The sequence below is a fragment of the Myotis brandtii genome, unplaced genomic scaffold, assembly GCF_000412655.1.
Source record: "Myotis brandtii unplaced genomic scaffold, ASM41265v1 scaffold423, whole genome shotgun sequence".
Lineage (NCBI taxonomy): Eukaryota > Metazoa > Chordata > Mammalia > Chiroptera > Vespertilionidae > Myotis > Myotis brandtii.
The window spans coordinates 1,513,523-1,527,517 of NW_005366214.1; the positions used below are offsets into that span (position 1 = coordinate 1,513,523).

The 13,995-nt window shown below is 41.0% G+C and overlaps 1 protein-coding gene across 4 annotated transcripts in view; it reads left to right on the forward strand.

The window, feature by feature from the left end:
* Window positions 1–13,995, forward strand: part of PPP2R5E (protein phosphatase 2, regulatory subunit B', epsilon isoform) — a 176,714-nt gene that overhangs the window by 150,233 nt on the left and 12,486 nt on the right. For all 4 annotated transcript variants that reach the window (XM_005874037.2, XM_005874036.2, XM_014545932.1 and 1 more), the window contains 6 exons: window positions 4,449–4,579; window positions 4,769–4,828; window positions 5,825–5,933; window positions 7,599–7,652; window positions 7,750–7,800; window positions 10,675–10,794. In XM_005874037.2, the coding sequence (XP_005874099.1) occupies window positions 4,449–4,579; window positions 4,769–4,828; window positions 5,825–5,933; window positions 7,599–7,652; window positions 7,750–7,800; window positions 10,675–10,794 (525 nt within the window). The remainder of the gene's footprint in view (window positions 1–4,448; window positions 4,580–4,768; window positions 4,829–5,824; window positions 5,934–7,598; window positions 7,653–7,749; window positions 7,801–10,674; window positions 10,795–13,995) is intronic.

Below are 13,995 nucleotides of genomic sequence, written 5' to 3' on the forward strand. Positions count from 1 at the left end.
AAAATCTGTGCGGGGGGGGGGGGGGTGTCCCTCAGCCCGGCCTGCACCCTCTCCAATCTGGCACCCCCTTGGGGAAACCGCCAGTCGGATATCCCTCTCACAATCTGGGACTGCTGGCTCCTAACTGCTCGCCTGCCTGATTGCCCCTAACTGCTCCCCTGCTGGCCCGATCGCTTCCAACTGCCCTCCCCTGTTGGCCCGATCGCCCACATCTGCCCTCCCATGCCGCGACCCGCCTCCTCCTCTCGAGGCTGCGGAGATGCCGGGACAGGCCTCCTCCACACTGTGCAGAGCCGCGGGACCCCCAGTTCTCACTGCGCAGAGCGGCTGCAGGGCCCCACCTCCGCTGTGTGTGTGGCCATCTTGGGGCGGCCATCTTGTGATGACATCACGTGCGAGGGCTCGAGGACCACCTAGGCTTTTATTATATAGGATGTTAGTAATCAGAAAACCTATTAGGGCTTCTCTGTGCGTGTGTGTGCGCACACGCGGATGTGTGAGGGGACGTGGTATATTGGGTAGAGACCTTGCCATTTCATTAGTACATGTATAGGTGTTTCCTCTCAAGGTTGTCAGTTTCTCTAAAAATGGACCTCCTAATCTCCTGCCTCATCTAGAATTGGGAGCTTAGTCAGGGAAGGGGGTTGGCAAAGATCTCACTCTTCAGCATGCAGAGTTTCATTTAACCCCATTATTTTCAGTGAAGGCTTCACTTGCTCTGTGCAATGTCCCCAGTGCTAGAGACTTGCTCATTTCTTTATTGTCTCCAGACTTCGATGGTAAATCTTCAGTGCACTGTGTGGGGCAGGGTTCTGGGAGGTCTTGTTACTCCTGCAAACTTTCAACCACCTTCCTGTTTTTAGCTCCTTACACCTTTGCCATCAGATATATCTGGTGCCCTCAGTTCTAAAACCTGTTAAGGGTTCTCTGGTGTGAATTGGCTTCTTGTCAGCTTCCCTCCCTGCTGGCAGAATGGAAAAACACTTAGCAGAGTGGAGAAAGAGGAAACCCAAGATAGTTACGCCTTGCCATCCACTTTCCATCTTTGAAAAATGTACAGACTTTTCTAATCTGCTCTTTAGTCCTCTGTGCCCTGTATTTCCTTCAGTTTTTATTTCTTAACTCTCATGTCAGGGAGGGTTCAAGAAGATAGAGGTTCAGTCCCCATTTTTAACTGGAAGAAACCCTTATTGCCTTTTTCATTTGCCCTTCTCATTTCACTGTTGGTTTATTATGAGCTTCAAAGGAGGTTCTTTGGTTAAACCACTACTCAATTCATCCCTGTTCGTTAGCTTCTGCATGTTGACAAGTCTGTCTTTGCTCTGTAACCACCTTGGGAACTCTCCAGCTTCTTTTTTGACAACCAGTTGCCTGTTATGTTGTAGGGGGCACAATTCCCCCAGGCATACAAAAGCTGGATTATATTTTCATTGCTTTTTTTGTGGGGGTAGTTTTTATAGTTTATATGTGACTAAGCACACACATATTATTTTGTTTGGGAAATCAGCTTATCCTACTCCCCTTTCTTCGCCTGTGCACTGTTATACTATTTCCTTTGTCTCATACATAATAAAATCATCAAGAGTGTGTTCTGTGGACTAGCAAGAAAGTAATTTATATATCTTTCTTTCTTAAAGAACACTAGAGGCCCGATGCACAAAATTCATGCATGGGTAGCGTCCCTAGGCCTGGCTGGTGATGAGGGCTGATCAGGGCCTTCCGGCTGCCGGCCGGGGCCTTCCTTCCCTGGTGCCAGCTGCTGGCTGGGGCCTTCCTTCATTTGGTGCCTCCCCGTGGTGGTCAGTGAACGTCATAGCGAGCAGTTGAATCCCGGTCTCCCAAGGGGACAATTTACATATTAGTCTTTTATATATATAGATGATATATATTGTGCTTGTGGCTTTGTAAATGATTCAAGTTAGGCGCCTGGTAATGCATTTTCTTTAAGGGCCTAATGAAAACATTAGTTCAATGATTTTTGCTTAATTATTATATTTTCATTAAACTCTTAAGATTAACAATAAATGAGCATAGTTGATTCAAGTTTTGCTAAGTTTACCTTCTCAAACCTTTTATGTTGGTTGCAAATTATTCATTAAGCCCTTTTACAACACTGAAACATAGAAACCAAAGGAAAAAAATAGATCTCAAAAGGTTAATAATTTCATTAACAAGGAATAGGATAGGTAAGTTAGAGACCTTATGTCATTTTGTGCGTGTAGTAGATAAGAGATACTGAGCCATGGGGCAATTCTTTGCCTATAGGGACACATGTCTTTCTTTTTTTAGATTGTTTTCTGTGGAACCGTATGGTTGACCTGCTTATTGCTTTTCCTGTGGGCTCCAAGTGTGTGTGTGTGTGTGTGTGTGTGTGTGTGTGTGTGTGTCCAGCAATGAGGACAATCGTTAGCATTGATTGATTGATTGATTTCATGGTCAGGTGAGCAGAGATATGGCAGGGATTTTAACAGCATCTTCTTTTCAGATAGGCTGCTGGTGAAGGTATGTGGTATTGAATCTGCCATGAACACTTCCACTATCTCTAGCTCCTAATTTCTTCATGGATCAGTCTGGATATTACTTCCTCTAAAAGCCTTCCCTGATCACTCCACTTCTCCCAAATAGAGTAGATATGTCTGCTATGTATTTATATAGCATCCTGAACGCCTATCTTGCAGTTTATTTACCACCATCCCTCATTAGAGTAGGCTTCTGAAAGCAGATTGTGTCTGCATACATATTTATTCAAAATACTCAGTTTTTGAATGAATGAATGGATGAATGACATTGTGTAGCCAAAAATTGCATCTGTCTCATTGCCCACTTTTGAAGACTGTCCTTCAGTTTGTGCTTCCTGCCATTAATTGAAGAGCCAGGTTTTTGGTCTAGAACTCTGCCTTTTAGTCAAAGAAAAGCACCAAACAAAAGTAGGTAATTTATTTGATTGAATACTACTCACTGAGTATAATATTCTGCTGTCAGTCTTAGCCTCATGTCTTAATCACCTGAAATCATGCTTTTGTATGTTGATAGATTTTTGGTAATTAGGGGTAGTTTGCGTTCATTTATATGCTGTCTGTATGTTCTTGCAATGTTTTGCTGTAAAGTCAACATTAGAACTATGAGTTCTGCTTTATTGCTATGATAATGAATGTATGAAAAACTCATTAAAATTTAAACCAGTCTCTAAGTTTGTTCTTCAGCCAGAGAAACCTGCCTACTGTCATTTAAAAAAAAATAGCAGCTTTATTGAGATATAATTCATATACCATAAAATTCACCCTTTTAAATTTTATAATTCATTGTTTTTTAGTATAGTCACAGAGTTGTGTAACCATCATTACTATATAATTTATCATCCTCCAAAGATACACCATACTCATTAGTTTCTCCTCATTTTGCTTTATAACTCTATTTATTTGCTTATTCTGTGTATTTCAAATAAGGGGGATATTTGTACATTTCATACAATTTATTAATTTCATACAATATGTGGCTTTTTGTGACTGGCTTCTTTCACTTTGTATGATGTTTGAAAGGTTTATTCGTGTAGTAACATATATCAGTACTTCATTCCTTTTTATGGCCAAATAATATTTTCATTGTAGCATAATTTGCTTATCCATGCATCAGATGATTGCCATTTGGATTCTTCCTACTTTTTGGCTATTATGGATAATAGTGCTGTGAACATTCATGTACATGTTTTTGTGTTGACATATGTATGTTACTGACTTTACAAATGATTGGGAACTTCAAAATGTTATTCATTTATAACATACATACAGAAATGTGAATGTTCACCTCAATGAATATTTACAATGATATTTATTTGTTTATGTAACAAGAACCAAGATCTTGAAAGAAACACTACCTGCATCATTAGGGACTTGTTGATGTTTGCTTCGGTTTAGGTTGCTTCATTTACTTGTATGCTCTGGTAGAGCTGAAGGCTTATCTTAACTGTATCTCTGGAACATAAGCTCAGTGGGTACCTGATGTCACAGTAGTGAAGTTGTTGAGATAATGGACTCTAGGGCCTTGGCTGCTTGAGTTCAAATCCTAGCCCAGCACTTACTAGCTTTGAGACCGTGGGCAAGTTTACTTAACATCACTCTTCCCAAATTCCTCCTCTGTAAAATGGGGATAAAACTACCTCGGAGGCAGTAATATAAGTATGTTGCTTAGAAAATTGCCCGATGATCATACTAAGTACTGTATATGTGTTACATAGTATTATTGTTATGGTTATTGTTATTGTGTGTCTTTTCACTAGAATATAAGCCCCCTCTCTTGTCTGACTTATTTATCACTGTATTCTGAAAGGCTAGCACTGTATTCAATAAATTTTTGAGGAAGGAAGGAAAGGATTTTAAATAATGAGTGGCAGAATTCCTAAATTCTTTCCTGAAACCGCTTTTGACAGCACCCTCTTTCGTTTACAACAGCTTTTGGAGCTATTTGACAGCGAAGACCCCCGGGAACGGGACTACTTAAAAACAGTCTTACACAGAATTTATGGCAAGTTTCTTGGTCTTAGAGCATTTATCCGAAAACAGATTAACAATATTTTTCTAAGGTAAGTGGAGGGAGGGGGGAGAAGGAGAAGCAAAGTTGGTGGTTTTATAGAAGTATTAAGTAAACCTCAAATATTTGAATGTTGTGTACTGACTTTCTCTCTCTCTCTCTCTCTCTCTCTCTCTCTCTCTCTCTCTCTCTCTCTCTCCCTCCCTCCCTCCCTCCCTCTTGCTCTTTCTCTTTCTTAAAGGTTTGTTTATGAAACAGAACACTTCAATGGTGTAGCTGAACTGCTGGAAATATTAGGAAGGTAAGCACATTTTTAGCCAATTGCTAATCTCAGGTGAATATCGTTCTGTGAATTAGGTTCAGGTGGCGCAGGGAAATGCTGACCTAGATCTATTGCTGTATGTACATCTGATACTCTCATTTGTGCTTTAGCGTGCTTCCCAACTGACTCTCCAAAACGCGGTTTCCTGTTCCCCTTGTTCCACATTTAGGCATTGCCAATTCTGCTGGGACGACTGAAAGAGCTAGCATTTATTTCCCATTACGCAGACAGTACATCTGATTGCAGTCAGACCAGTTACCACAAAACATCTTATTCTTGTTAGTTTCTAGACTACCTGCCCTTTGCCAGATCTTTTGAAAGCAAGTTTATAATAAATCGGGAAGATTGCCATATTCCAGGGACCCGTGGACCCAGGTGTAGTTCTTGAGCAGCTGTTTCCTGGTGCAGTGGAACGAATTGGAAAGAGACAGCTGTTGTGTAGCTTTCTACACACAAGGGAGACTAATGTAACTGGACAATGTGATTACTTAGTCTCTCCTCCTAATATGAGGAGAAAAAGAAGGTGGAGTCACATGGTTTTCTCTGTAACTTCCTGGGCAGGGCTCTAGGGTATTCTTGGTCTGAGCAGAGATATCAGGGACAGGAAGGAATGTTGTCTAGAAATGGAAAAGGTCATAAGTGAGCAAGGCAGGCAATTATTTAGGGAAGGAAAACAGGGAGGAAGAATAAAGAGTTGTTGATACAAAAGATTTGGGGACCATCCAACCAGGTTTCAGAGCACAGGAGCCTGTGCTGGGAGATCAGAAGCCAATTTTCTTCTCTTAAATTTCCTGCCTACTCAAATGTATTCTTTGAAGTAACTAAGAAATCTTGACTGCCCCTGGGATGGTTTTTGGGTTGCTCTGGACCAGTCATAAACTGATTAAGATTTAACCCAATCTCACAAGAACAGTTTGTCTTAGTTTAGCTTGTTGAGGTAGCATTGCTAATTCACGTCTCTTTCCTTCTTCCTAGTATTATCAATGGCTTTGCTTTACCTCTTAAGGCAGAACACAAACAGTTTCTGGTGAAAGTGTTGATCCCTTTACACACCGTCAGGAGCTTATCACTCTTCCATGCCCAGGTAGAATTTTGTACAACTACTTTTGGAAGCAAAGTAAAGTTTGCAAACCCAGTGTTTCTTTGATATTGATATGTGCTTATTTTGTTGTAACAAAGACATTTTAAAGTTTAAAATACCCCCCAAAGAAAATAAAAATGTGTGTGTGTGTTTTCAATGCATAGGAGACTCATGGGAATATTTTTCAAGTGAAAGGAGTATTTATTTAGTCATCTCATTTTTCAGAGAATATAGATGACTTGCCCAGTTCACAAAATTATATATTGAACATGTTGTGTATAGTAATATATATGTGTGGGCTTTTCAGATTTAGATCTTTAGACATGTGTAATCATTTTTTAATGTTTTTGGACATTTTGTCTCAGCCTTATTTTGCAATAGTCTATTAAGTTGCCTTTTGCTCCCTCTTCTAGTTTACTCACCATATCTTTCTAACTTTCTACACACAAATAAATATTCACAGTGAAAAAATCAATATTTTCACATCTTTTTTATTTTTAGCCTCCAGTACTTTAAAAAGTGTACCCTGGTCTATTCCCACTCTGATTCCCATGCTAACACTGTCTTGCATGGTAAGCAGTGGCATTTTAATTTTAGTATTTCAAACCTGTGACTCCCCAATCCCCCCAGTGGGAATGTTTTGAGTTTGCATAAAAATGTAACACATTTTTTTCTGAGCAGTGTTCCTCTTTAAATGTGAAGTCCTGTGTTTCGAGGAAAATTAGTCCATATGCTTCTAATTTAGAACACCCTTGAAAAGTTGTTTCCCAAGAGTGGGTTTCTTGTCCAAGAATCCTTACCAGCCCTTTTACAAATCTTGCCTCTAGTTTTTGAAGCAGGGTATCACATTGCATGATCATCTAATAAAAGAATTCTTGCCTAGATGAGTTAGTGTCAGATGTAAAACTCATATTTCTCCAGGGTCCAACTGGCAGGTAGAACCTTCTGTGTCTTCCTGAAACTGCTTTAGTTTGCATGTGCCATTTTAGGCAGCCAGCAAGGTTTTTAGGAAGAGCCTACTTCTCATAGAATGCTCTTCTGGAACCACAGTAAAATGCAGTACTGTTGAGGTTAGCACAGACAGAAAGAAAGCCCATGAGATGTAGTTCAAACTATATGTAGATGAGCTACTTTCACAATATACTGAATGTGATAGTTCATCTCTGCTTTTCATTAGCTAGCTACTTCATGTCCCAATATTCTTTTTCTTTTGTTAATATTAGGCTTTAAAAATATTGATCCTAGAGAGGGAGGGGGTGGGGGGGGGGAGAGAGAGAGAGAGAGAGAGAGAGAGAAAGAAAGAGAGAGAAACATCGGTGTGAGAGAGATACATCAATCACTTGCTTCATCCCTGCAACCTAGTTATATACCTTGACTGGGAATCAAACTGACAACCTTACTGTGCACTGGACAATACTCCAACCAACTGAGCCACCCCAGCCAGGGCTATCCCAGTCTTCTTTTTTAAAAAAATTCCCCTGGAGCCTTATTAGTGCCACTCTTTGACTTGAAAAGTAGCTTTTTATATATTTTTTATTTTGAAAATAAATTGGATGTGAAGTTACTAAAACCAGAGTCTGGAAACATTTTAGGAAGTTTTAATAATATATCTTTTGAAAACTTACTATATAGAATTCCTAATTTTGTCCTTCATTTTTATTTCTCCAGCTGGCATATTGCATAGTACAATTTCTGGAGAAAGATCCTTCACTCACAGAACCAGTAAGTACTTTTTTCCATAATTTTGAATTATAGACCACTTTTCATGGAGTGCATATGAAAAATTAAGTGTCATTTGTTTTTTTCCTTTCCATTTTAGGTTATTAGGGGGTTAATGAAATTTTGGCCCAAAACATGTAGTCAGAAAGAGGTAAGTGCTTAATGTCAGTGTGTTAATAGCGTACTAAATAATTGGTTGAGTGCCAGGCACAAGCTAATAAGCATGTATAAAATGAATTCTTTCACTTAATCCTCATCGCAGCTCTGTAAGGCAGGACTACCAATGTTCTCATTTTACTGGTTATGAAATTGATGCCTCGAGAAGTTAAGGAGCCTGGCCGAGTACACTAACTATAGGTGGTTAGGCCAGAACCTGCCTTCTCCTTCCTGATTCCTGAACCCTGGACTTTTATCAAAGTACTGCTCAGCCCTACGGAAGCCTGAGCCGGGTCCCAGACATGTGTCCAACTGTCTGGGCCTCTCCATGTCACCTTCCTAGTGACCACCTTCATAGTGTGGAGGTTTTGCTGTCACTGTGGATAGATGCTAGAGCAGTGATGGCGAACCTTTGACACGCGTGTCAGAGGTGACACGCGAACTCATTTTTTTGTTGATTTTTCTTTGTTAAATGGCATTTAAATATATAAAATAAATATCAAAAGTATAAGTCTTTGTTTTACTATGGTTGCAAATATCAAAAAATTTCTGTATGTGACACGGCACCAGAGTTAAGTTAGGGTTTTTCAAAATGCTGACACGCCGAGCTCAAAAGGTTCACCATCACTGGTGCTAGAGCAAACTGCCCAAATACCCACTTTAAGACATAGTGTAGATGGGATCTTCCTATGCACAGTCGTAAAATATGTTACAGACCTGTAGTTTAGCTGTTTACAAGTGGCCTGGACACCTCTGACCTACAATGATTTTTACTTAAAAAAAAAAAAAAAGAATACATATATATTATTGATTTCAGAGAGGAAAGGGAGAGAGAGAGATAGAAACATCAGTGATGAGAGAGAATCATTGATCGGCTGCCTCCTGCACACACTCCACTGGGGATTGAGCTTACAACCCAGGCATGTGCCCTAAACAGGAATCGAACTGTGCCCTCTTGGTTCATAGGTCGACACTCAACCACTGAGCCACGCCGATCGAGCTGTACTTTTTGTTTTTATTTTTTATTTTTATTGATTTCAGAGAGGAATGGAGAGTAAGAGAGAGCTAGAAACATCAATGATGAGAGAGAATCATTGATTAGCTGCCTCCTGCATGCTCCTTACTGGGGATTGAGCCCACAATCAGGGCATGTGCCCTGACTGGGAATGGAAACATGACCTCTTGGTTCATAGGTCGATGCTCAACCACTGAGCCATGCTGGTTGGGCATGATTTGTACTTTTGCCGAGACCTAACCGAGCATGTGCCATGCAAGGTTGTTGTGGGGGAGTGTCTCTTAACTTGGAAGTGAGCCTAGCTGGGTGCCAGATCTGCATCCACTCTCCTGAAAAGTTAGAAACCATGTGAAAATGGCCCAGAAAAGATTAGCTGTTTGTTAGTTTTACACTTTGGAAAAATTTGGGGAGAATTTATGTGTTTGGGTTTTTTAAAATTGAATTCAGAGAGGAAGGGAGAGGGAGAGAGAGATAGAAACATCAGTGATGAGAGAGAATCATTGATTGGTTGCCTCCTGCCCACCCCCTACTGGGGATTGAACCCGCAATCCGAGCATGTGCCCTTGACTGGAATGGAACCTGGGACCCTTCAGTGTGCTGACGCTCTATCCACTGAGCCAAACTGGCTAGGTCAGAATTTGTATCTTGACAAATGGCAAGAGTCTACAAATTTTGCTTTTAATGGAAACACCTCCTTTTCAAATTAGTTTCAATTCTCCAAAACCCTATACAGCTTCAAAAAATCATCTAATTTTTTACCACCTGTTAGGTAAAATTAAAAGTATGCATTGCTACTCAGATGTATCTTAAGATATGAAGAAGGCATTGTCATTTTTCATATTTTAATTGCATACTTAATTTTTCTAAGGTAATTATTTTTTATGCCTAGATAGGTAACTTGTTTTTGTTTCTCTGTCGGTTTTCCATTATATTTAAAACAACTGACTATACTATTGATTTGGCTCCATTTTGTGATCTAAAAGCAGTTTCTTGAGGCACGTGGTGCTGAGGCCACGAGATTCACTGTGCTCAGTAGTGAACAATGATGTGCATGTGCATATGTGTAAGTGTGGAGATTGGGTAGAAAGGCTTTAAAGGCTACCTGCTTGGGGGTGAACCTGCTCATTTGTATCTTTTCGATCCTATGTGTTCTGTTAACAGCATATCCTAGGGCAGGGGTGGGGGTCGGGTCTGGTCCATGGGCCATATAAGGCCTGTGAAATCATTTGGTCTGGCCCTGCCAAGGCATTAGGGGTGAATTAATTAAATGTTTGAGCAAATTAAGCAGGCTAATTTTTAAGTTGATGATTTTGTATGGCCTGAGAATGATGTTATAAATATCCAAATGGCCTTTGGCAGAAAAAAGGTTCCCCACCCCTGTCCTAGAGGAACACCTACCACAGGTCAGAGCTGGACATATTTGGGAAGTACCTGCATGTGCCATTGTGGACTTTTGTGCATGCATTCAGGACGGCCACTCCCCCGTTGTTTAAAACATGTGGGTAAGGGAAGAGATAGCTGGGTTGATAGCAGTAGAGAGAGAGCACAGGACAGTCCTGTATTGCAGGATCCCTTTGTCTAAGAGCAATTGTTCTGTGTAATAGATGTAACACGTATTTTTTCCAAAGTAAATAGAATTGTATTTTCAATGTCAAGGGAACTTGCTCTCAACAAGCACCCTCTGGTGAATTCTTTGTGAAATGAACATCTTCTAGCATAATACCTGTGTCCATATATGTTTGGTTTTATGTATAAATTTTTCTTAGAACAGTGCTAACTCTCATTAATCCTCACCGTTCCTATGGATTTTTTAATGGAATGCCTGACATTTTGTGTTTTGTGTGTTACTTACAGGTTATGTTTCTTGGGGAGCTGGAAGAAATATTGGATGTGATTGAACCTTCACAATTTGTTAAAATTCAAGAACCTTTGTTTAAACAAATTGCCAAGTGTGTATCTAGCCCCCATTTTCAGGTTAGTACCAGGAGGGCATGAGGCAGAGTAGCCTATGCAGCATGTATTATTTTGGTAAAATTTTATTTGTATTGAATTAATATAATGGACACCAGCTACCTGTTGTTACTTATTTGCTATTTTCTCACATGATAACAATAATTTTAACAATAAGCACCTTTATCTTGAGCACTACATGCCAGTCACTGTGATGATGCTTTCTGCTCAGTAACTTTAATTCTTATGATCATCCTGCAGGGAGGGCATTGTGATTTTTACAGACATGAATGCTAAAGCTCAAAGTGGCAGAATAATTTGTCTAGAGTAAAGTAGCTGAATAAGAGGTGGACTGGTAGGCTTCCTATAGAGCAAGCATGTCAAACTCGTGGCCCACGGGCCGTTTACCTCGTTAATTTGGCCCGTGTTAGCCTTTGAATTTGACATGCTTGCTATAGAGTATAAGAGAATGCTAAATAAAGCTTAAGAGAAAAAGAACACTAATATTTTACTCTATACTAGCTGCTTTATGTACATTATTTCTAAACTTCAAATAATCTTATGAAGCTCCCTTCTCCCCTCCACCCCCCATTTTCTAGATAAAAAAAATAAAAACGAGACTCAGAGAATGATTTGCTTAAGGTCCCAAGTTAATAGGGAGTGAAATCAATAGGTATAGCTGCTTGTCTGAACCTTCCTGTGGCACCACTCTGCCTCCTTGTGGCCACTTGGGGAGAATACAGTGCAGGTGAACCTGGGCAATTTTCTCTATTGGGCTCTTGCTGCAGTGATGAGGAACCCACGCAAGAGGGAAGAGGTTGATCTGGGGTGAATACACATTAGGTTTTATCCTTCGATATCTCACCAGAGGTCTGAATTACAGAGTAGAGAATTGACTCTTGATAGCCTGCTGATTTGAAGAGATTGTTCAGATTGTAGTTGGCTAACAGTGGACTTGAGGGACTTTCCCCTGCTCTGCATTATCCTGCACAGTTAGAGACACCGCTGTTGTCTAAAGACATCTCATTGTGTCAAGTCAGTGATCTCGTGACAATCTTGTGATTGTACAACACCCCCCCCCCCACACACACACACACTTAGAAACCATTATATGAACCATTACATTGGATGATATAACACACATCTAGATAGGAAAAATTCAGGATACTGTAGATGTTTTTGCATATTACACATGGCTGCGGAGCTCAAACATCTGGATTGTTTACCTTATTTACTGCTTTCATGAGGATGTTTGGTGTAATTAGGGCAAGGAGCAGGAACCTTTTAAAAATATTTTTATTGATTTCAGAGAGGAAGGGAGAGGAAGAAAGATAGAAACATTAATGATGAGACAGAGAGTCATTGATCAATGCTTCCTGCATGCTCTCTACTAGGGATTGAGCCCACAACCCAGGCATGTGTCCTGACTGGGAATCAAACTGTGACCTTCTGGTTCATAGGTTGATGTTCAACCACTGAGCCACAATGGACAGGCAGGAGCCTTTTAATTTTTTTTTTAAGAATAGCTTATTGATTTTTAGAGAGGAAGGGAGAGGGAGAGAGAAAGTAAAACATCAATATGAGAGTGCAACATAGATCAGCTGCCTCCTACATCCTCCCACCGGGGATCAAGCCTACAATCCCTAGTATCTGCCCTTGACCAGGAATCAAACTGGCAACTTCCTGGTGCACAGGATGATACCCAGCCAATTGAGCTACACCACATAGGCCAGGGCAAGGAGCTGGAATCTTTTAAAATGAGTATCACCAGGAAGGAGTAAGTGATGCTCAGAAGCTCAGAAAGGAGACAAAGTGTCTTAGTCAGCTGGGGCTGACTAGTCTAACAAAATGCCACAGACTGGGTGGCTTCTGAACAACAGAAATTATCACTCACAGTTATATGGAGGCTGGAAGTCTGACATCAGGGTGCCAGCATGGTTAGGTAAGGGCTCTTTCCTGGGTCACAGGCTTCTTCTTGTGTCTTCACATGGCAGAGGGGCTGTTTTGAAAGGCACTGACCCCCATTCATGAAGGCTCCACTCTTATGACTTAAGTACCTTCCAAAGACCCCACCTACTAGTACCGTCATCTTTCAGGGTTAGGATCTCAACACATGAGTTTTGAGGTGACACAAATATTTAGATTGCAGCAGTTTCCATACCAGACTGTATGAACAACAGAAGCTCATTTCTCAGTTCTGTAGGCTGGAAGTCTGGGACTAGAGTGCCAGCAGGACCTGCTTCTGTGAGGGCTTCCTTTCTGTCTTGCAGGTGACCACCTTGTCCCTTGTCCTCACATGGCCTCTCCGTGGTGAGTGCATGTGGAAAGAGAGGCAATATCTCTCTTGTAAGGCCACCAAGCCTGTTCAGTTAGGACCTTACCCTCATGACCTCACCTCATGGGGATAGGGCTTCAACCTAGGAATTGGCGGGGAGTGGGGAAATGACACAGTTCGGTCCATAGCAGGAAGAAAAAAGAATTTTAAATTATTCGATAGAACAAAAGAACTGAAAACAAAAGAAGTAAAGTAAAGAGGTTCTTTATTCATTCATTGTGTCCATTGGTTCATCCAGCAAACATTTATCCAGTGCCTCAGACACAACATGTGCTTCGTGGTGTTTAGACACTCTGTCCATGTTGGTGCCTCTGCCTCCCTTCCTGTATTTCCCTCGGCCTGGAATGGCCTTTCCTCCTTTCATCCTCCAAAGCCCAGCTGAGATGCCACCCTCTGTGTCATCATCCTGCCACTACTCCTCTCCCCCACGTCATCAGGGTGGTTCTGTCTGCCCTTCCCTCCAGCACTTAATTTCTGTGTCTGATGTGACACTACCACAGTTTACATGGATAGGCTCGTAGGTCGATTCCTCCTTTCCCCACCGGCGTCTGAGCTCCATAGGGATGACAGAGAAAAGAGTTTAAGGGCAGGGACTTTGGAGTCTGCCCCTTGCCAGCCATGTGACCTTGAGCCTCAGTTTCCTCGCTGGCAAAATAGAAATAATGCTACCTACTCAGTGTGTTGGTGGTGAGGATTGAATAATATGTATGTGAAACACTTTGCATAGTGCCTGGCATATGGTAAACATTCAGTAATGATTGTTTCTTTGTACTCTCAGGGTCTAGTGCCTCACAAATCCCAGGACTTTTTTTTTTTGAACCAAGTTGAATAATGTAAATGGAAAGGTTCTAATTTCTCAAGAGTGTATTGGTTGATGCATCTTGCACCAT